We start from the raw sequence: 24,904 nt of genomic DNA, 5'->3' as shown, positions 1-24,904 counted from the left end.
TGTAACCAAGCAACCTCACCCGCTATTAGAACGAATTTATTCAAAGCAATTTCATCGTACCTTGGTCGTTAAACTTTGAGTGACTTCTTCAAGCTACAAATTATGAGATCTTTAAAACTCTTCATGATCAAGGCATACCTGTGTAAAGGTAAGGTTTTTTCTCGTATTATACCCGGTTGGACTGTATGCATTTGCGTCGCTTTTTTCTTTAAACTGCTGCGTAAAAAAAATCTTATTCAATCTTTGCCACCAATATGATAATAAAAATCAACAAGTCCCCCCGCACACATTTCGATATTCTGATGTCAAATGTAACAAGTAGTTATATTAAAATGAAATGTCACCACTCTTCATCCGCTGGTCCCTTTACTTTAGCATTAATTAAAAAAAAACGTTTGTTTTGCATTTCAATTTGCTATCAAATTCATAAAGTTATTGAAATTATAAATGAGCTGGTCAACCCTCCAAGTTGATTTGCCAATTATATACTTTATTATTCACTATTATATATGTACCTCAAAAAGCATTGTATACATGTATATCAATGTTATTGTGATTATTATACATTTCTCTATGTCATGTTTATTGACTTGTAAGAATTGAATTTGGAAAAAAAAAGAAGTTACAAATTGTTCATTTGATACGTAATATTAGAATGTAAGATTCTATCAAACATAATTAATATCGCAATTATCTGTTGCTTTCGCCAAAAACACGAAGGTCTGTCTACACGTGTGCATAACTGTTACGATTGTGTAAGTGTTTCACAAGCGAATAAATATGAAATATATTCTCAAAAACATTCGTTTTACAAAATACGAAGAGAGAGAGAGAGAGAGAGAGAGAGAGAGAGAGAGAGAGAGAGAGAGAGAGAGAGTTAAATTGTAATCAAGAATTATATGTAAATATCAATCCTAATTTTGTGATGCAGCCATAAAACTATTTTCCTAATGAAGTGTTCAAAATACCAGCTCGTTTTTTAATATAAATATTTGAGTTAGCAAAAATGTGATTTGTTTACATACTGTAAAATAAAAGTCATTTGTTTATACTAATATATAGAATGAAATGTCAACAGTTTTTGTGTGCGTAGTATTTGGACAATCTGTCACTGTTCGTTGAATGCTTTGTGACAAAATACATACATTAACGGTTTGCAAACTCCACGGGTCCATTAAAGTGCGTATAGGCATTTAAAAGGGTGTACGGCTTATTTATTTCTTATTCCAATTTTGGTCATTTCTCGCTGACCACAGATTAAAGATTTCCCATGGCCACGGTAAAATCACAGTCAGGATCATGTGGTGGACAGAAAAGAATATCGAAAATGGTGTCGAAAAGAAAGGGAGGTCTAGCAGGTCAAAATCTGCTCCATGCTCTTCTCCCAGGGGCCAGAATAGACAACGACAACGGAGGGAAAATATCCATCAATATGGGCTTCTCCCGTGAGTTCGTGGTTTTTAATGTAGGGGGCACGAAGTTCGAAACCTACAGGTCAACACTATACAGCCAGCCGAACAGCCCGCTTGCAAACGACACATTTTTGAAACGCCATTACAATGAGGAGAGGAAGGAGTATTTTTTTGATCGTGATCCGGATGTGTTCAAGGTAACATGAATGCTCCAACTAAACGTTCTAATAACCTCTTAGTGCAAATTACATTCTCTGTAATTCACTACTGATATAAAGAAAATGTATGCATTAACTCGAGTATGTACACGTAAAATCTGCACTAGTAGTATAGTGATAAATTTGAGACGATTGCGTATACTCAACTAGCTTCTTCAATTCTTCAGGAGCATATCCTCCTATATATTTATATATATTCCTGAAAAGTTGAAGTCGAGTATACTTAATCTTTCTACTAGCGGAAAAAAGAAACTGTAGTTTAGTAATTTTATTTTAGGATTCATACACAGAATATTATGTTGCATTATGTGTATCATCATCTAATATTTACATTTGCCAATACACTTCCTTATATGACAGTACTAATGAAATTAATGTTCAATTTCGTGTGACATGAATTTGGTCATGTGATCAGTTTGTTCTTGCTTATGAATACAGTCACCGCTTCAAAAGTCAGTTCCTGTATTTTCACCTGGCTTCTTGCTTATGCAATGCAGTGGGGGATTTAGACCCCCCCCCCTCTCGCCACAAATTTAAATAATAGAAATAGTGTGAGTAAAATTCCAGATTGGCACCCAAAATGGCTAATCATTTTGGCTAATACTTGTCTTTCACACACACCCTTTCGTAAACCTTGGATCCGCCACTGCAATGACATCATAACAGAAATAAACGCAGCAGGATATCTATACAGTTTATTTTGTAAAAAAAAACAAGAATTTCATGAATTTATAAAAGAGAAACATTAAACATATATCGTTCTGTTGTTTCATTTTATACAGTTTTAAATACCGTCTGCAACTTCTGCATGGCGAATTTATAAAATAAAGTTTTATGATATTGGAAGCAAAAACATGTAGGCAGAGTTATAAGCCTACATGTATTTACTTCATGATTATAAGTTAACCTGTTGTTTCATGGCAACTTCCATCACGACTATGACTCGGCATGATTATAAGCGAGGCTGGTTTCGAGGCTCGAAAAATTTACATGTTCATGTCAGGGTACCGGTGCGAGTCTTCATTAAAATCCTACAACAGAAATCTCTCAAGTGAACAAAAACTCCGTCAGTTCGTTTTTATTTTATTTTACACACACTGAAGGTAAATAAAAGACGCAACCTACCTGCACTTGGTCTAAATCTGTCCTACTGTCTTGAATCGTCTCCTGCATGGCTACAACCGCGAGTCCTAACGATGAACATACCGTTGTTTCTTTCCAAAAACCTGACTAAGAGCTTAACCCATCATATCCACCATCAATTCTCTCAGATCCTTTGAATTTCTGACGAAATCTGTGATCAACAATTGCGTTTTCAACTTAGTAAGCTAGACCGACGTCAGTTTCTCCATCGCTGATCGCGACCAAATCACACCACGGATGTAGTTTACTCCGCTCTTCTTGTCGTCATTTCAGTTAACTTTACGCTCTAAATTACCTTTATTTCTACACATGTTTCGTCTTTTTTTAACATATTCAATTAAATATCTATATCTTATATTCTCTTTGATATTGTTCGTAATTTTTTATTCGATAAAACTCTTACGAACTATATTTTGTATTCTACGATCGTTATTTTGGTCATCTGCTACATAATCATGGAAGCTCGGTAAGAACACAAATCAAAATAGAAAATATAAATATAAGAAATAAAATATCATTTTTGACTGTTATTGGATAGTTGGTACACAGGGGCTCGTCACGAAATTTTTGTCTTAATAAAATTTGACATCGTATATTCTATATTTACACAAGGGAGGAATCCGGAATCCCAAAATTCGCTAACTAAAATTTTCATTCGTCTCCTTTTTATATTTCAAGGACGTTTTAAATATTACGACCCCGGTCTCGATCGATCGAGGAAAGATCATAGTTTGTAAAAATACCTAATATATGTTTGCACCGGCAATAGATATCAAGAAGCAATGCGTTTTCTGTCGTTTACGAACCACAGGAACTTTTCCTCAATCACCCAAAATAGAAAACGCGTTCTTATTGGTCAATTCATATTGTACACCAAACCCGAGCTCAAAGGCCTCTCGATCACCTGAGTATCATATCCCATACATAGACCATGTATTTAGCTTTTCTCACACGTTTGAGAGCAGAGAACATTTTTAAAGATTATTTCTTAATAAAAAAAAAATTCCCTGTGCCTGCAACACCGGCGATCAAAACATTATGACCTGATAGTACAGCATAAGAGCGTATTGAATTCACCAATGAGAACGCGTCTCTATTTTGGGTGATTGAGGAAAAGTTCTTGTGGTTAAAAAACGACAGAAAATGCATTGGTTCTTCATATTTATTGCCGGTGCAAACAGATGTTAGGTATTTTTACAAACTATGATCTTTCCTCGATCGATCGAGATAGGGCTTCTTAGATTTAACGTCCTTGAAATATAAAAAGGAGACGAATGAAAATTTGAGTTAGCGATTTTTGGGATTCTGGATTCCTCCCTTGTGTAAATATAGAATAGAGAGGGTCAATTCGTGACGACCCCTGTGTTTGGTACGTGATCAAATCTACTATAACGCCCTTCGGGCGTTATAGGATTTGATCACGTGACCAACTTCATGTCATATCCCACCAACATTCAAAAATCATATCTTATTTCTTAAATACAATGCATTGTCTTTCGATTCAAACATCAAATCACGGATTATGTCCATTACGGTTAATACGAACATCAAATCACGGATTATGTCCATTATGGGTAATACGAACAGCCACTGAAAATAAGGAAGGTGCAAAAGTTTTAATAGCGTGTATGACCGTCATTTACACCGATGCATTATTCACACCTACGATGCATTAAACGAATCAGGTTATGCAGAAATGCCTGGGAGCGGAACGCCATAGGCGCAATAAAGAACGACGCAAAGCGTCCAATGTAAGGGGGGGGGGGGTAGCTTTTGACGTAGTTGTCGTTCTTTTTCATCCCAAACATGTTCTATAGGTGATAAATCCGGTGACATCGCAGGTCAGGTAGACAATCACGTGTTGCTGCTGTTGATTGATTGATTGAACATTGTTTAACATCCCTCTCGATAATATTTCACTCATATAGAGACGTCACCATTACCGGTGAAAGGCTGCAAAATTTAGGCCTATGCTCGGCGCTTACGGCCTTTAAGCAGGGAGGGATCTTTATCGTGCCACACCTGCTGTGACACGGGACCTCGGTTTTTGCGATCTCATCCGAAGGACCGCCCCATTTAGTCGCCTTTTACGACAATTTGCTGCTGTAGATAGTCACTAACAACGCGTGCAGCTTGCGGCCGTGTGTTGTCCTGCTGCAGAATAACGTTACGCTGGTTGTGAATAAATGGATTAAACGTGCTGACGTATAATCTCGTCATGGTAGCGTATGACGGTTAAATTGCTCTCCACTATCACCAAAGGGGTTCTTCTATGTGTTGTAATTTCACGCAAGATCATAAAGCTCCCACCGCCGAATTGCCAACTTTGAATAACACAGGCGTCAATGTAACGTTTTCCGGCACGATGGTAAGCCTAAACACGGCAATCACTGTTGTCGAGATGAAATCTCGACTCGTCCGTAAACAGAACTTCCGGTCAATATCTGATATTGAAACAAAGATACCTCCTACTCCACGCTAACCTTGCAATACGGAGACGCCAGAGCAGAACGCGACGGATAGCAGGACGTCGAGGACGGATGTTGGCCTCTTGTACTTCTACAACTGACAGACGGTATTTCTAGGGTTGACATAGGGTTGATAGACAGTACTTCTAGACTCGACAAAGAGAGCTTCTGGACTTGACAGGGAGAGCTTTTGGATTTGACAAAGAGAACTTTTGGACTTGACAAAGAGAACTTCTGGACTTGACAAAGAGAACTTCTGGACTTGACAGGGATAACTTCTAGACTTGACAAAGAGAACTTCTGGACTTGACAGGGATAACTTCTAGACTTGACAAAGAGTCTAGGGTTGACAGAGTAATTCTAGCTATGTACATGCACATCTATCCTTATATTTTGTTTACATAGTGATCTTTGTCATATCTTTTCAATAGTCTACATGTAGGAGATGTCAATATAACTCGGATAGCCTGGTCAAATATTCAAAGGTTTTAGTCGCGCGATAGCCGAGTACTCGGTAACAAATAAAAACCCCACCTCGAGCTGGCAGGGTACACGTCATCAGTACATTTCACCGTATTTCCATCATGTGATCTTTTAAAGTATGTCCAAACAGTGGATTTTCGGAGGCATGTTTACAGATCGACACCCAAACTCAAATGTTTTATTTGAACATGAACGAATTAAAACTGGCCTTTGTCTTTATCCTTACATGATTTTTACTCACAAAAAACTGAAGCGATTGTAATTTGTAAACATTACTAAAAGATATTTTTAACAAGAACTCGACTATGAAAATTTTAGTCGATGATCAGTATGACCGAGCGATATTCGAGAGCACTCGAGTACTCGTTGACATTCCTACAAAGATTAAATGAATATTATCATTGGCTGGATTTATGTTCTTAGTGTAATATTTCATGTCTTGTCAAATAACATAACAGATGTGTCGCTGTATCACAATTGATAAAGCAATTCAGGATACCTACATGACTTTAAATGTAACGAACTGTGGATTTATTTTTCGATTTCAATTCTTTATGACTTAGTTTAACCGTATCATAAGCGTAATTGATGATTTATGAGTTAGAACTAACAATTTGGAAAATAAGCCATAAAATTGACTTGACAGAGAGTACTTTTACACTTCATAGACAGTTCTACACTTCATAGACAGTTCTTCTAGACTCCATAGACAGTACTTTTAAACTTCATAGACATTACTTCTAGATTTGACAGACATTACTTCCAAAGTTCAAAGACAGTTCTTCTAGACCTCATAGCAGGACTTATGGACTTCATAGACAGTACTTCTAGACTTCATAGACAGTGCTTATAGACTTCATAGACAGTGCTTATAGACTTCATAGACAGTTCTTGTAGACTTCATAGACAGTGCTTATAGACTTCATAGACAGTACTTCTACTAGACTTCATAGACAGTTCTTGTAGACTTCATAGACAGAACTTATAGGCTTCTTAGACAGTACTAATAGGCTTCATAGACAGTACTAATAGGCTTCATAGACAGAACTTATAGGCTTCTTAGACAGTACTAATAGGCTTCATAGACAGTGCTTCTACTAGACTTCATAGACAGTACTTTTAGACTTGACTGACACTACTTTTAGGGTTGACAGACAGTGCTTCTAGCCTCGTACATGCACATCTATCCATATTTGCATGGTGATTTTGGCTATATATGTTCAAAGATTAACTGAATATTATCATTGACTGTTTTGTTCTTAGTGTATTATTTTATGTCTGGCTTAGTAACATGATAGATATATGTTGCTGTATCACAATGGATAAAGCAATTTGGAAAATGATACCTACATTTCAAATGTAACAAACTGTGGATTTATTTTTCGATTTAAATTTTATGGCTCTTAAGTTTAATTGATGATCTATAAGAACAATATGGAAAAATAGCAATAAAATCAGATACATGTACATACATATATACAAGATATATCGTACGAATGATTCTGATGTTAACATTTTATAGTCAATAAGTATTATAACACAACAGAAAACTGAGAAAACTAGTGTTCTTTGGGTTAACGGGGAACTACAAAAAGAGAGTATAGAAATAAAGACGCAAGGATTCTTTTAAAAACGCTCTCCGAAAAAACTTGGAGTTTCTCCGATTTTTTTCTCCTTACTTCTAAAATTCAATCAGATACTCATTGTGCATGTATCGTCTTTTCTAGATTTCAAATTGATTTAATGCATTCAAGTCTTTTACTTTTACAGGCCATATTGAATTACCTTCGGACTGGCGAGTTACACCTGCCCTCCTTCATTTGTGGTCCTGCGGCAAGGGAAGAACTCATAGTAAGTTATCAATGGTGTTGATCTCCAGTTAGGGTATGACGTTGTTAGAAACATCCTCCGGTAAAATCTTCAAAACGATGTTTAATCCCCTATCATGTGGAAGATTAAATTACATTGTATGTACAACGTGATGGGGAGTGAATGTTGGTTAGCGAAGCACGCTTCTTCATTAGGTACCCACGTTTTAATGTGCCTTTCTGTCCATTATTATTATTATTTTATTCATTTATAAAGCGCAAAATTACAAATACACGTGTAGTCTCTATGCGCTGTACAATGTTTGTGCTAATAATCATTGATAATATATTAATAAAAGACCTGCAAGAGCTATAAAGGAAATGATAAAACAATAGAAAGAATTTAAATATAACATGGTAGTAAAATGACAAAGGTCGACTTTGACTTGACAAGATACAATTGGCATACAGGTATTCGTATGCTGGATCAAAATTCAGTTTGCAAGAGCTTGCACATGGAATCCTTGATATTACACTGAATTTTACATTCACGGGCCATATTCACGCTTGAACAAGAGTGTTTTAGGTTCATGTGCTTCAAGCTCTCGAAGTACCAGTGCATGCAGTTTATTCCACAATTGTGTACCTAGTGTTTTTATGGCTCTTGCATTTGTTTGATGATTTCTTCACTACCAGTTTCCATTGGTCGGATGATCTCAAGGTCCTATGTGGCTGGTGAACAGGACACAGCTCTCTCCTGTATGCTGGTGCTGAGAAAGAGTGTAGCGACTTATGTATGGTTGTCAGCAATTTAAACACAACACGATGCTTTACAGGCAGCCAGTGTAGTTCTTGAAGTACCGACGAAATATGTTGTCTGTAGCATGTTCTTGTAAGACAACATGCAGAGTTGTTCTGAACCACTTGTAGTCGGTGCATGGGGGCGATCGGTCATGCCAAGCAGGAGTCCATTGTGATAGTCAAGGTGGGATATGACTGTTGCATTGATGACCTTCGCACACGTTTCCATCACCTTCGGAAAAACTTGTCAATGTCATGATGGGAGCTGAAGTGAATCTCTGTAGCGAAATGTACGACCACATTTGCTGTAAGGTTAACATAGACAGTTTCATTGACGTCAGGACACCGATCAGACAATAAACAATCGCAGGGAGAAAAGACGAAAATGCTATATTTAGAAAGCTCGCAAATTAGTGGTAACTAGAAACGAAAAGATGATAAAACACCAAGCGAAAAGACAACACGATTATGTCGCTGATTAATGCTTTTGTTATGCTTATCCTGAGGTTTTTCAGTTTTTCGTTCTGATTGTCTGTCCGGTATTTCATTGTCCTCTTCTTGACCACCTCCTCCAAAAAACAAATGAACTGAAACACGTTTATCTAACATCAAGTCCAGGATGCGTAATAACATGGTAAAGTTAAAAAGAAAAGACTGGGTTTATTGTCTTCGCAAAGAATCACAAATCTTGGGATTTCTATTATAATAATTTCATCGTCGATGGCATAGTCATCAGAGTATATTTATTGATTGTATCTTGCTTAACATCTCTCTCGAGAATTTTTCACTCATATGGAGACGTCACCAAGACCGGTGAAGGGATTCAAATTTAGGTCTTTGCTCGGCGCTTACGGTCATTGAGCAGTGAGGGTTCTTTAGCGTGCCACACAGTAACACACTTGCTGTGACACGGGACATCCGTTTTAAGGTCATCTCCGAGGACCCGTGACATTCATACCTTATGCCGAGCGTTTGACGATGGAACTGTCACTACCTGTTTTAACAACTTAGGTCTGTTGCAGCCAGGATTCGAACCTCGGCCTTCCGCATGCGGGGCGAACGCTCTAACATCTATACTACCGCGGCGGCACATGAGCAGGAACATAGACATTATAAACTACACTTTGAGCATTGAGGAAAAAATGGAGAAAAGATTCAACATCGATGTGGCCAATGTCATTGTTGTATATGATACAAAAATAATGACTGTTATGTTGAATTACCAAAAGGAAAGTGAAGATACCCTTGTACATGAAGAAAGCTATAAAACAAATGATCCACTGCAAATTGTAGGAAAATACTAGTTCCCTGGGTCAGAACATTGTTCATATCACTAAATAATAATGATATATTATACAAATAGGAGAAGTGTTCACAAGTTATTTTGCCTCTTAGATCCACTATACCTTTAAGGATAACAATTCGATCATCTGCAAATGGCAATGAAGCATTCTACAAAGATCCAAATGTATCGGATAAGCCATATAGGACATCACCATCCACCCCTCTTAGGTCCACTATAACTTTTTAAAGAAAATAATTGAATCCTCATGTCCCGAGAATATACACATCTACAAAAAAAACAACAACAATGAAGCATTGTACAAAGTTTCAAGTTAGTCCGATAAGGCGTAATTTGCTGAAATAGTTTTAAGTTGCTACACAATACATTCCAACTTTACATACAAGAATTGATTAGTATAATACCGTAACTTATTAACATATACCGTGATTGGTTAATATATACCATCCATCGAGACTATTACGATCAAGAAGTACTAAAGCTAATGCATGTAGTTGAACCGTGTGCACGAAGTAAAACTTACGGCCACCGACGGTTTGATAATTTATATACTACATAAAAAGATTTTTTTTCATTGGTGGGTGAGGTCTATTCAAATCATCTTTATAGTATTCTAGAATATGTTAAGCAAAATAGAAACATAAAACTCCACGTCATTCAGTGGGGAAATGCCAATATCAGTTCTAATATCCTCTATAGTCTTTATAGTCTTTACACGTGTGTATCAATTAAGCATCCATCTTGAAAGTGATTACTATTTAACCAACACACATAATATGGTTTCAGAAAGCGGACCAAGCCACGTAGACTGACTCACTTACGAGATTCCTACAGACGGACGTACACCTCCGTGTAATTGAGATTCCCCAGTTGGAAATGGCCCTATCAAATCAATGGCGGTTGCTTGCCATGGGTGATTTGGAAGCACTTTACGAGGTAAAGATTCCGGTGATGAAGGTCCTCCAACCCTGATATGCATAACATTTTCTGCAAGTATGTTCTGCATTACTGTTAATCTTGCGCCACCATACTTTTTCTCTCAGTCTTTGCTTTGTTTTGGTAATCCCTTGGTGTCCCTCATGAGCCGCGCTTAGTAGAACTTTCTGTCGCATACTAGTTGGTATTACGATACGTGTGCCTCTGAAAATGACTTTTCCGATGCTACACAGTTCATTTTTAACCAAGATATAACTTTCTTCACAATTGGTCCAATCTCCAGTTTTCAAAGCTTCCCTGACTCTCTGTAGTTCAAGGTCTCCTGCTGACTCTTTCTCTACATCTTGAATCGTCAGTGTTCGGGGTACTGCCTGCATAGCTACAAATCTCACAGTCATCCGATATCTGACTAGATGAGGACGTATCCGTTTTGTAAATACTTAATCGAAATAAGGCATCGGCCATATTCTTGTGTCCTAGAATATACTTTACAGTGAACTTGAAAGGTTGCATTCTCTAAACCCATCGTTGGATGCGCGCACTTGGATTAGACATTTTGCTGTAAATGAACTGCATCCGTATAGATACAAGTAAAATCGTTCGCAAGCCCATACCAGAGCCAAAGCCTCTTTTTCGGTCTGTGAGTATCTTATTTCTGCGTCTGTTAAGCTTTTACTGGCATAGCAAATGATTCGTGGTTCCCCCGGCTGAATTTGTACTAACATTGCGCCAAGACCCACAAGGCTTGCATCTGCTATTACTTGAGTTCTTGCCTTTGGGTCAAAATATCTTAACGTCTCTGCTTTGGATAAACTTTCCTTCAACTTGCTAAAGACTTGTTCTTGCTCCTTGCCCCATGTGAAAGGTTGATTTTTAAGAGTCAACATTCTGAGCAGTTTTGTCTTGGTTGCTAAATTGAATGAATTTTCTATAAAATGTTACCAAACCCAGAAAACTTCTTACTTCTGACGTATTTGTTGGAGGTGGAGCTTCTACCATAGCTTTCACCTTCTCTCTGGTTAGATCGATTCCTTGATCTGATAAGACATGTCCTATGAATTCAATCCCTTATGGTCTAACTTCTCGATCACTGCTACCAATCTCCGATCGTGCTCTTCCATCGTTTGAGAATGTACAATGATGTCATCAGACACATTCCGAACGCCATCACATCCCTGGAGAGCTTGCTGAATAGTATGCTGATAAATCTCTGGAACTGAAGTGACACCAAAACTAAGCCTCTTGTAACGGAACAGTCCAGCATGAGTTACAAACGTAGTGATGTCACGAGATTTTTTAGCTAACTCTAGCTGATGAAAACCCCACTTTAGGTCCAGCTTGCTGAAAATACTACTGTCATTCAATTCGCGTTAAATTTCATTAACGGTCGGTATTGGATGCCTCTCTCTGATAATGGCCTCATTCGCATGCCTCATGTCGTCACAAAGCCTAATATCTCCATACCGTTGCCCCATGATGAGGGTTCCTCTACAGGCTCTATGATATCCAGATCTAGATCCAATAGTTCCTGAAGTTTGGCTTCAACTTTCTCTCCCAAGGCAAAAGGAATTATTCTAACTGGCTGTGCTACCTCTGTAACAGTCTCATCAATATGTAACTAAGTTTAAAGTTCTTTAACTTCCCAACACCATTAAAATATTTTTCATATTTTGTGAACAAGTCCAATTCTGAAAGGAAATTGGTGTGAGCCACATTCAAAATGTCCAATTCTGTGGCTGTTAGATGTCCTAATGATGCCTGTCCTTTGCCTTGAATAACTAAGAATTCCGCTCTCACGACTGAGTTTCCTACTGCAATATCTGCAATAAAACTTCCCAATGGATCAAGTGGTTTAGAACTCCCATAAGGATAAAGTTTCTTACCGATTTCTGTGATGCACATTTCACTTTTCTCTTCTTTAATCCCTCCCACAAGTTACTATCAATAACGTTGTCCCTCCCACAAATTGCTATCAATAACGTTGCCTCCCCCCCCCCCAAGTTACTATCAATAACGTTGCAACTGGCACCCGAGTCCACAATCATACGAAATCGGTACTCCACCAATCATTGTTGTAATCATCGGGTGATTTACTCCATCAAGTGTAAGTGCTTGGAATTTTTCCTGTGAACTGAATGCTGACAAAGTGAACGCATAAGCTTCTTCTGAATCTCCCGGACCTTCGCTATGGACCTATATCATATACCTAGTAGTGTATCACCCCTGATACACCTATCTTGGCTAGGGTGAGACAGCTGCAAGTAGGTAGGGCTGTCTCGCCCTAAGGGCCGAGATATCTGTCTCGGCCCGTTTGTCAAGGGGCTGTCTCGCCCTCAAATTTCAAATGGCTATTTCTTCTTTAATCTTTTGAAATCTAACATAACTACATGAAAAAATGATGTTAGACACAATTTTTTTCAAATATAATACTTTCTTCCACGACAAAATTTAATTTAAGCAGAAAAATTAAATAAAAACGTTTTCAAAAACAGCGCTAAATTGTAGCGAGTATCTAAGCAAAGGGGGGGGGGTAACCCAAGTAACAATTGTTTATTTAGAACAATAACACGTTTAACTTTATTTAAAAACAATCAACGTTCTAGGCGACATAAAACAGTAGGAGGATTATGGAGGGTGCTACTAAAGCATTATTAGAAATTCCCGGTCCTAATGGAGATCAAAATGTTAATTTACGGTAATATTGATGTAGAAAACTGCTTTAAAACGATTTCTGAAATCTAAAATCCCGAGGAATTGGCAATAAAACGAGAAAAGCAGAACCAATATCTTCCGACGTTTTTCAACGACTTATAGATGCTAAACAGATGGGAAACGGTAAAAAAAAAAACTTACTTCAGTATAAGGTAACAATCCCTAAGCAAATAAATAGCAGCATCAGATCTGTAAACATTCCCGTTCATACGATGACGCCACGTAAACAAAGTTCTACAACTCTTACAAATAATATGAAATAATGAAAACGGGCGAGTTTGGTAAATCCGAAAAAAGAAATAAAAATAATTCACTTATTTCCAATTTTAGTATTCATTAGCAAGCCCCTAGGAGCTGCTTAATAGTATATACATGTACATGAACAGCACAGCGATAGATATGACGAGTTTCTCAGCCAAGCAGTTCAGTTATTGAAACGTCCAGATTCTAGACCATATGAGGGGGTGTCCATGATTAATCATCCAATTATTGTGACCAGCAATTGAATAAAGCTACAAAACCCAGACTTTAGCATGTTTCACAATGAAAATAGTACTGGAAACATAACCATTAAAGTAAACTCACTGAAGGAATAAAATAGTCAAATATCGTTGTACAGTATACCATGTATTTATGTTTGGGTCAATACCCCCCCCCCCCCCCCCCCCCCCAATTTAAAAAAAAAATGTTTATCAACTTGTTGTGTTTTAGGTATATGATATAAACAATATCACACTCTAATGTTGATCTCGGACCTGGGATTGCCCCTCGAGTAATATCGGCCCTCGACCTACGGGCTCGGGCCGAGATCAAATCGGGGCTAATCCCAGGTCCGAGATCAACATTAGAATGTGATATTCTATATGCATCACCTGTTGTTTAGGTATACGACGTCCGACCTGTTTAGGAGTTTTTGGTGTAGAAGACTTACAACATCAAGCGTAGTGACCAATTTTATAACATTTATTGCATTCTTGACCAAGGGCTGGACAACTTGGGTCTGACTTGATGCGTCCCGATTTGCCACATCTGTGACTTGTTAAGTTCCGTTTGGATTTCCGTACACTTTGTTTATTCACGGGCACCTCAAAAGTCTTTCCTCCTTCGATGCCGCTCGCATGTAACTATAGTTAGTCTCTGTTCTAATGTCAAGTCACCTCTAATCTCCAGTAATTTCCTGCAAAGTTGTGACGATCTACACTTCTCGATGATTTGGTCCCTAAGTTCGTTAGTATTGTCAAAATTACAATGTTCAGCTTTCTGTTTTAATCGTGTTGCAAACTGATCAATAATCTCGGTCAGGTTATGTGACATCAAACGAAATCCATGCCTTTCGAATGGTGTGGTTACTCTTTACCGGAAGTAGTTGTCAAGTTGTTCCATTGCTACTTCGTACTCAGTGGTTCACTAGCCGCGGGAAAAGTAAAATAAATGTCTTGCATTTTCATACCTCCACAATGCAATAACAGGGCTTTCTTTTGTGCTGCATTTTCGATTCCTTTGCCAGTTACAAATAATTCAAATGCTCTTAGCCATTTTCGCCATCTCACCCCCATCGTGGTAGGTTCCCCATCACAATCAAAGTTAGGAACTAATTGAGTTCTGTTCTGCGGGATCTGCTGCTGATTCTCGTCGCCAATGCAGTATCCTTAAGCACCGGGTTACTAGGATTAGATATGATGGATTCTCACACAAACAAGCATCAACATCAGTTGCATGCTACATATTTCAATTAAAGGCAATAATCCAAAAATCACAAATAGTACTAGTTAACAGAGAATTGTGGTTCTTAACTTTTACACTCCATCTATAGGAATCTCGTGAGTCAGTCTGTTAAGTCGCCATGCCTATTGCGTTTGAACCCATCATGAACTGCTTACGCCCAAAAACTATGTAGGTTGTACAGAGACTTTCTTTGGTTCAGACAACGCGTGGAATTTGTTTTCAAAGATCTTTATGTAAAGCGGACAAAAAGGACAAGGACGGGTGTTTAGGTATGTGGATAGGAAAACGTTCGTCTGAATAATGGAGGAATAATTTGATCCCAAGAAAAGTTTGGACAAGAAAAACAAGCGGGTTGCAAGATTCAAAGTCAGAGAGCGTAAACAGCAAGAACGTGAATGTTTTGATAATGTTGTCAAAGATCTGCGCTGAATAGACTGTGAGTATGTAGACACGGATGACATTCTTATTGATGCATTTATCGCAAGAGTGGCGCTTAATAAAGTACAAGAACAGCTACTTATTCGAGGTCATGGTTTTAATCTCTCTAAAACGCTTTATATAAGCGTCATTATGAAATGTCACATTCACAAATAAAATTGTTTCGAGGGTCTAGGAAAAGTCCATTCTATTGTGAAAACAAGAAAACGTCACACAATGAGGTGAAGCGGAGGGTGGAAACGCATTAAACACGTGTACACGTTGTTGATTGGAAACTAACCACACCAAAATGTCCATCAGTTGCTACTACTTGTAAAATTTTACTCTAAAAAACCATACCATTGAAGATCTGTTTGTAAGATTGTTAATGGATTGTTTGCTTGTTTTACGTCCCGTCGAGAATTTCTCACTCTTATTGAGACGTCACCAGCTGTATGTGAAGTACCACCATCTTGTAAATGCAGACATTTTAATGGGAAGACTGGAACGTAGCATCCTACATTATTCACCAGTTAAATCCCATAGTTGACTATTTTTCATAAATTACATTGAGATGGAGTGGATTGATGGTCGTGAAGTCTCAACAACTTTATCACGATTGCGAACTATTTCCATCAAGTTCACTTTGGAAATATCCACCTCCTATAATATTTTCTTGGATGCCAACGTTACACTTGTAACCGAGGAAATTGAGTTCAATCTCCGCACAAAGGCGATCTACTTTCATTGTACTTCATCCAGCTCTTGACCCCCATACTTTTGAATGTGTGCCTAGGGTTTAGCCACCCATATCCACCGCATCTGACCCGAGTCACTCAGGTGACCAATTGCTATTGGTTTGCGTCATTCAATTCTTTTCAAATTTGATGTGAAACATCTTTGGGACATGGGGCAGGGATTTTAAATTGCAGGACTCCTGCATCCCCGGGATCTTAGTTGCTGGACAAAAATTGTCAAAAATAACTAATTTTCTAACATCTTCTCGAAATACAACCAGATACATGTATATAAAAAAACCTAAATGTAGAATAGGAAGACCTCTACCAAAATTGTACATTTCATGATCCCCGGGGTAGAAGCTCTGACTCCAGGGCGATGCATAAAACTTGGTATATACTATACAACTTTTTAATGCTCTAAAAGCAACAGGTGGCTCTTTGCCAATATTGTAAATTTGTATTTCATATCGGTATAATAAAACAATTCATTACCCCTTATGAGATCCACAGGTGCTTGGGTTCAGCAACCTCCCCACCCTCCGAACAAGCTACATGAGTTGATTTAATTATTTTTTGTTGAAAATATTTCTAATACATGTCAACAACGTCTTGCATACCCCTAAAGTCCAAAATAATTCAAAATAAGCCCTTTTTGGGGAAAAAAACCCTCACTGGTTATCATAACATAACAAGATTTCTAACTCCCGCATGATGGCGTCTGCAAAAATGTCAAACTCCCTGGGAAAACCTTGCCCATAGTCGTTCAAAATTCATTTACCCCTAAAAGTAGCAGTCCTTGTAGCTTCATAAATCATCCATAACTTTTTAATGGCACATTTTATAGTCCCATCGGGGAAGTCCATTGTTTCTAACAGGTAGTCGTAGATTTTCAATTTTGATGGCCGAAAGTTGGTATTGTACAGAAATAGTCGCCGAGTCGATCAATGCTTAAAAAGGGGGAAATCCGAGGAAAACTTCCGAATGTCGTACGCGCTATGAAAAATCTAGAGAATCGCTATGGTTTAAAGGTCGCAGATTTTTAAACAGGAAAAACTTCAATAATTATATAATATATAGATAAAAGAGCAGAATTTGACTATCGGGAGTCTAGATCTAAGTTTGGGGTGTGATTCACTCGACATAATCATTGATTTTATAATGGTATTTCTAATCAATTCGTTAGCAGTCAAATTCAACGGTCATTGATAAAAATGACCGGTCAACTGTAGGCACGTGCATTGATTCGGAGGTCATTATTGCAGTAAACATTGCATTTTGGAGTCATTATCGATGATATTCGATAATCAAGTGATATTTGACATGGTGTTGATAATTTGAAATTAAAAAAGGACTTTAAATTTGATCAAATGGACATTATGATGCTGATTGAATTATAAACCGGGACTATGTAATGCAGTTATTTTTTAGGCAGAAATATCTTAATGACAAAGATCTCAAGATCTCTCTCTCTCTCTCTCTCTCTCTCTCTCTCTCTCTCTCTCTCTCTCTCTCTCTCTGCGTATAGGTTAAAAGGTTAACAGCATGGATAGAGTTTAATGGGATTTTGGTTGAGAAACAGAATGGATTCCAAATAGAAGCTGTCTAGATCACTTGTTTACATTAACTTCGTGAAAAACAGAAAAAGTAGGAGAACAAATACATACGTATGTTTTATTGATGCAAAGAAAGCATTTGGTAATGTAAACCGAGACCTCCTCTGGTATTAACTAATGCGGCTAGGCATTTCAGGACGTTTTATAGACACAGTAAAATCTTTGATACAACAACAGTGCTGTAAAATTAGGTCACTTTGTGACTGATGAATTTCCGGTCAAGTTCGGGGTAAAACAGGGTTGCAAAATGTCGCCAACGTTCTACTCCGTCTATATAGGTTTCACACCGGTAATTGTCCAATCAAAATGAACTCAGTCAATTGTAGTTCCATATACATGTACACTGTGCTTAAAAGAATACTTTTTTCATGCGCGATTTTTCTCATTTCCTTTTCTTCTTTTCTCTTAATTTTTGTAGCTCTGATTAGGAAATTTTGTGTAATTTGTAGAAATAACCAAGTGTATACAAAGGAACTATATGATGTTGGTAGCTGAGGTGCACTCCGGCTGTGTACACACATGTGAAAAACACGTGGATTTGAGGGTAGTCTTGTTTGCGGGTAACTGTTTTTCGAAAATACCGCGTAGGGTATTGTTTTTCCGGTGTCGGCAGACGAGACTCTCAGGTAACATAGAATGTTTCTGACTGCGTTATTCAGCATCAATTCTGCAAACTGATTTTTAATGATTTTTTTTTTTTACCTCAGCCCTATAGTAATATATAGGGAAAATAATTACCGGTGTGATACCTTGAATATAAATGACCTCGTTGATAATATCAATGCACTTTGGGCTGGAATTGATATTGATGATAACACAAATTTAGCTGTTTTGCTGATGATGTGGCGCTCTTAGCACCAAATGGGAAAAGTTTACAACGAATGTTAAACGTTGTTAACTTGTGGTGTCAGAGGTCGAGAATAATGATTATTAATTATGATTATTAATGTGGGGAGAAAAACCAAACATTCTGCATTTTAGAAATAAAAATACACCAAGATTAAGTTATGAGTTTTTTAATGTGGAGATTTTGAAGTAATTGATTTTAACAATTCATACCGATACCTCGGGCTCCACTTAATGAATTTATGAATTTTAATTATATGGTGCGGGAAGTTACGAAAATGAGAAATCGGCAAGTAGAGCGTTGTTGGTCCTATTTAGTAAGTTTCTCCCATGTGGTGGCATGACGTATGATGTTTTTACATAATTCTTTAAATCTTCAGTAGAACCTGTTTTATATTATTGTGTATATGGCAACAAACAAAATGGAGGGAAGTGCGAGCTATTCAGAGTAAAGCATGTAGACTATTTCTAGGATCCTCTAAAAGTGCATCTAATTTGGCTACCCAGATCTATCGATTCGGAGGTCATTATTGCAGTAAAAAGTGCATGTTGGAGTCATTGTTGACTTATAAAGTCTTCCCATCAGCCAATCAGATTTGAGATTTAATAATAGAGGTATAATAATGAAGTTTAACTCATCAGCCAATCAGATTTGAGAATTAATAATAGAGGTATAATAATGAAGTTTAACCCATCAGCCAATCAGTTTTGAGAATTAATAATAGAGGTATGATAATCTTTATTGCACTGTACATGTATGATATTTAAATGTTACAAAATCATGTTACATTATATGTTAATATATTATACAGAATATGTGAAAAACAGCAAAGAATTTCTTTCTAATTTACATAAGTAACACTACTCTACATCAATTCGTTCTTTTGTTGTCTCAGTAACCGTTTTTTAAACTTATTTTGTTACAGTACTGGGGTGTTAATGATGACGTCATACAGAGATGTTGCTGGTCCCATTACAACAGCTGGAACTCCACACTGGAGGCGCTGATGCAGCTGGAAAAGGACCGTAAAGGATCCATGGATGAGGACATAAGTTCACAGGTCAGACCGAAGACCTTCTGGACTAAATTACAAAACAAAGTTTGGAGGATCTTGAACAAGCCGAACTCCAGCAGAACTGCCAAGGTCTGTATCCATTATTGCTAGGTCCGATCTATACAATGTCATGAAGTATCAACATACTACGGAAAGCTACAGGTCATGTTCTATCAATCCTGATCTTGGTCAAGTCAAGGTTCAATCTTGACCTTCCCAACCCAAGATGCGATCTTGGGCAATCTTGGACAGACAATCTTTGTGACGCTTACAAAATCTTGTCTGTATTTTCTTGAATGAATCATGGCCACATACAATCTTGGTCAGGTTACATGTACCAAGATTGTACATCTTGACTGCATTTTATTAAACAATCATGACCTAACTAAAGCTTAACCGGGCTGGGATGCCATGATGGGAATACCAAGTTAATGTTGGAAAATGCCCAAGATCGCATTTTGGGTTGGGATGGAACCTTGACTTGGCCCAGATCGGGGATACCAGGTTTAATATTGACAAGGTACCAAGATCGCATCTTAAGTAGGTCATGATTGTAATCCTGGGATATCCAAGGTTTAATGTTGGCAAGGGGCCAAGATCGCATGATTGTAATCATGGGATGGCAAAGATGCATCTTGACAAGGTTGGAAATAACAGGTTAATGTTGGGAGATGACATCCTGGGTTGTCAACATGGGTAGATAAGGATTGATACAATGGATTATATAGAACGTGACTTGGGGTATACCCTGTGGCTTTAACATACAGGTACAATAATAATTGGCAAATAGAATGGAGTTGCAATTAGCTATGCTGGCGCTGGTCGTATACATGCAACGATTTTCTAAATAAACGATACGGAATATCGGAGCCATAATTTCGTCTCCGATTCCGTCGCGGTTTTGATACAGTATTTAGCATGTCCAACGAGATCTCTTTTTCTGCCTTACATGTCATGGGCAACTTTTCATTAAACAAGCAAACGAAACTATCAAATATAGCGAGTTGAGACACTTAGCAGCATCGTTTTTGAAAGTGGAGGGGGGGGGGGACAAACGGAGAAAAACTTCCCTTCATATTTGTATGGAAAACCTTGGTTATCAAGGTGTCTTTCAGTACACGAGTTCAATTCATCGGTTCAACCTTGCATTTCAGCAACCTGACATAATATAGATTAGAAATAATTTCTGCAATGTTTGTCTGCCAATGCTTCAGATTGCTCTTTAGTGCAAGATTGTACCTGCTTTATCATGAGGTAAATTGCTATTTGCTATTGCCTAATAGAAAAATCTTGAAATAGTTGAGTTTTGAAGATTTACAAATTATTAAGATCTTGCGGTTTAAAGCTCTTACTGAAATACGTTGTAGGATTAGGAACTATTGTTGCTAAAAATTCATTGTGAACAATAAAATGTTTCAATCGGTTTCAACAGCGCTTTGAAGCAATAAAAATCCTAAGCCGTGTAAACACCACCAATTTTATGAAGGGAATAAAAGAAGATAAAAGTTAAAGAGTATACATTTCATCTAATGTTGAGTAAGCGTACAAATAATAATGTTATCTATTGTGAATTAGGATGGTTACCTCTACATGTCAGAAGAAAATGTGCATTTTTAAATACTGGTTAAAACTTACAAATATAAATAACTGTATTTTAAAAGAATGTTTTGATTACATGATTTTGAATAACGACATTTGGGTTATAAGTATAAAACAAGAATTCTCTGAATTGGGATTAACATACATTGTATTTATGGGAAGAATCGGGAAGTGGTCTGAATACATACAAGGTAATTGAACAAAAATTGTTAGATATATAGAAGCAAAATATTGATTCATCTTTTGTAAATTCGCCAAAATGTTTTTTATATCAACACCTTATTGATAATTTTTGTCTACAGTGTTCTATCTTAAAAACCGATTGATCCCAATGGAAAGAAATATATAACAAAATTTCGGACGTCTTCACACTTTTTGAACATTGAGAAGGGCAGGTATAAAAGTATTTCAAGAAGTAATAGTATTTGTACATTTTGTAACCTAAATGTGTTAGAGGACGAATTTCATTTTATTTTAAAATGTCCTTTTTATAACGGTTTAAGAATTAAATAAATCCAAAAAATTCATTACAAGAAACCCAGTGTCTTTAAATTAGTAAAACTTCTTAGAGTAAATAATACAAAAGAACTCAATAATTTAGGAAAGTTCCTACAACAGTTTCGATCTTCATGTAATTTATGAATTCTGAACTTGCTACGACATATTATTCACGTGTATTGTTATATGTATGTTGAAATGCATTGATTTTATATCCTCAAAATTGTATTTGTATGTCTACTCACCCTCTACTATCTTATTTGTATACATTTGTAAATATTTTGTAGTCATAACCGATGAGCTGTATAGCTTAAGGAAATAAAGAATCTGAATCATACATTAAACTGGGAGTCAAGATCTGTATACGCATTTTTTTCCTTCTAATTTTCTACTTGATCTTTTGACAATTTATCTTGTGAGTTGGTCTTAATGTATCGAAGGTTTTCATCGCGCTAATGACTTAGTCTAGTCATTGTATGAAAAGAGCGACAACTCCTCTCATTGGAATTTTGATATTAACATATCTAATTTAATTTCAGATACACGGATACCTCTCCCTGATGTTTGTATTGGTGTCAATAGTCAGTTTTGTGGTCGAAACACATCCTGCATTTGACAGCAGAATAAATATTCCAAAACCTGGATCTGGAGGTGTTTCACAAAACACGACGTTAGCAGAAAATACCACTTCGAGAAATTTTTCTTCCAATAAAAAAAATGTGGATTATCTATCGGTGAAAGTGACACATCCTGCTTTCACTGCGATAGATATTTCATGCCTGGCATTCTTTACCCTAGATTACATTATCCGGTTTATATTTGCCAGAAAGAAATTCGGATATCTGACGTCATTAATGGGCATGGTTGATATTTTGGCAATTATTCCCGATTATGTACAATTCTTCGTTTATGCAATTCACCCAGAAATGCGATATGAAGGAGATATTGATTACATTGCAATACTTAGGGTTGCCAGGGTTTTGCGGATCTTCCGTTTAATCCGCCATGTTCCGGGGCTTTGGATTTTGGTATACACCCTGAAGTCGAGTTTAAAAGAACTGCTTTTAATGATAGTCTTCCTCCTAGTTGGAATGCTTATATTCTCTTCATTAATCTACTTTGTTGATGACAGAAAAACATTCAAGAGCATTCCGCATAGCTTCTGGTGGAGTTTGATCACCATGACAACGGTTGGTTACGGAGACATGTACCCTGTCACGGAGCTCGGTTACATAGTTGGATCCTTTACAGCATTATCTGGGCTTTTAATGATCGGTTTTTCTGTTCCGGTTCTAGTTAATAACTTCATCATGTATTACAAGCACTTGGAGTTCGCGATGAACAAAGAAGAAGCGAATGAAAATGACGAAAGCAATGATAGAGGGGATGAGAAATCCCCGTGTAATAACAATTCTGCAGGATGAACTGGTTAAAGGCAGTAAATTGAATCGATGTTAGAAATAACTGACCATACTATCTATAAATAGATTTCGATGTCAGGAAAGGGTATTTCACTACCTCTGGAATGGTTCTCACTGATTGCATTGTGTTTGTGTGTTTGAATTTTTCTTGTTTCGTTTGGTTATACCCAAAATGGCATTGAAGATGATCACAAATGCATTTATCATATGAGCTTGATTCTGATGGGAGACAATTTCAATCATTGCTGATATAGCTTAAGGAGCATCGTTCCTCTGATGAGAAGATATCGTTTTATTAGATCTACATCTTAACACTTTGTCATTGTATAGTCCTATTGCATTTTCTCTTAGATCTCTTGAAAACAACTGTACATTAACTGTATTGGTGGTGGTGTAAAATAACGTGTACTGTTAGTTGCTGTGTTAATGGAAAATTCTAAGTCTGAACACAAGATTTAACAGAAAGGAAGTAGAGGTTGTTAATGGGGAATGTATATCGGTTTTTAATAATTATTTAGATAAATACTACAACAATTATGCTCTCTTATTTAAAAGTAAAACTGGATTACCTAAATAAAGCTATTTGTCATTTACGTTTTAGTGTGTACAGTCTGGGATTTCATTAGACTATATGAGCACTAATGACAGGTCATTTTATTTCTTAAAACATGACAGAGAAAATAGCAAATTCGAGCTTTAAATGTCGCCACATTACTTGAAACTTGTTCATGAAATAAATAAACAGGCCCCCAAGAACATAAACTGAGAATAGACTTAAGTCAAAATTTTTATTACTTATATCTTAATATTTATGTAATTGTAATTAAAAGATTTATATAACGTCCTATCAACATTAGTTCACTAAAGCGCGTTACAAATGTGAGAGAAAAAATAATATAAAATCGATGTGCACATACATGTGAATAAAATATTCATAGTGTCAGAATTAAAATGCATAATTATTATTTATTTTTTAAAACTATATATATATTTTATTTGGAAGCATACAATTTTGGTTGGGATAAAATATCCTAGGATATTCCCTCTTATTCATCACCTATGGTGCCAGGAGCCCATTGGATTAGATGTATTTCTTTTTTAATTACATACGTATACACACACACATACATACATATACACACACATACATACATACATATATATATATATATATATATATATATATATATATATATATATATATACACGTATACATATATATACACACACATATATATATTTAAATCATACACTATATTACTTTTAAGAAAATTAATATATAAGACACATACATATGCATACATATAGATATACATTCATATACATAAATTCGATATTTATAATACTATAACAAATATATATAAATATGGTAGAGGTATTTTTCAATAAGCCATGCTGCCTATGAGGAACAGCCTTAAACACACAATGTCCATATTTTCCCCTTCAGGCAGCTCCACTGAAGGACAGACTCCTTCAGATAATCTGACTATTTTTTATCATTATCATCACAAAGTCATAGAAATATCATAAAACCATTTATAATTGAAGTTGAAATTCAATGTTTTATAAGTCTCATATTGGTACATTAAGTTTGTTTTTACAAATAGGAAATGTCATTAATATTTTCTTCTTTATTTTCATATCTTAACTTCATCTTTATTTTATATATGTAATAAGCTGTATATGATAATAAATGATTTATTGAA

General features: G+C 36.6%; 1 protein-coding gene across 1 annotated transcript; it reads left to right on the top strand.

Annotated features, from left to right (window-relative positions):
* Positions 1–1,156: 1,156 nt before the first annotated feature.
* LOC125661920 (potassium voltage-gated channel protein Shaw-like) lies at positions 1,157–24,904 on the top strand. The gene is made up of 4 exons (XM_056147052.1): positions 1,157–1,609; positions 7,495–7,575; positions 19,552–19,770; positions 22,317–24,904. Exons 1-4 carry the CDS (start codon positions 1,271–1,273, stop codon positions 23,199–23,201), a joined length of 1,524 nt encoding a protein of 507 aa, XP_056003027.1. The 5' UTR covers positions 1,157–1,270; the 3' UTR covers positions 23,202–24,904.

Source organism: Ostrea edulis, chromosome 8 (assembly GCF_947568905.1).
Source record: "Ostrea edulis chromosome 8, xbOstEdul1.1, whole genome shotgun sequence".
NCBI lineage: Eukaryota > Metazoa > Mollusca > Bivalvia > Ostreida > Ostreidae > Ostrea > Ostrea edulis.
The sequence above is the reverse complement of the archived record's forward strand: the minus strand, read 5'-3'. Positions and strand labels throughout refer to the sequence as shown.

Bases quoted from the DNA above. Each gene is read 5' to 3' on its own strand.
- LOC125661920 (XM_056147052.1), top strand. From the start codon at position 1,271: ATGGCCACGGTAAAATCACAGTCAGGATCATGTGGTGGACAGAAAAGA. The intron at 7,576-19,551 runs GTAAGTTATCAA...ATTTTGTTACAG, and splicing joins CGGCAAGGGAAGAACTCATA to TACTGGGGTGTTAATGATGA. The intron at 19,771-22,316 runs GTCTGTATCCAT...ATTTAATTTCAG, and splicing joins ACTCCAGCAGAACTGCCAAG to ATACACGGATACCTCTCCCT.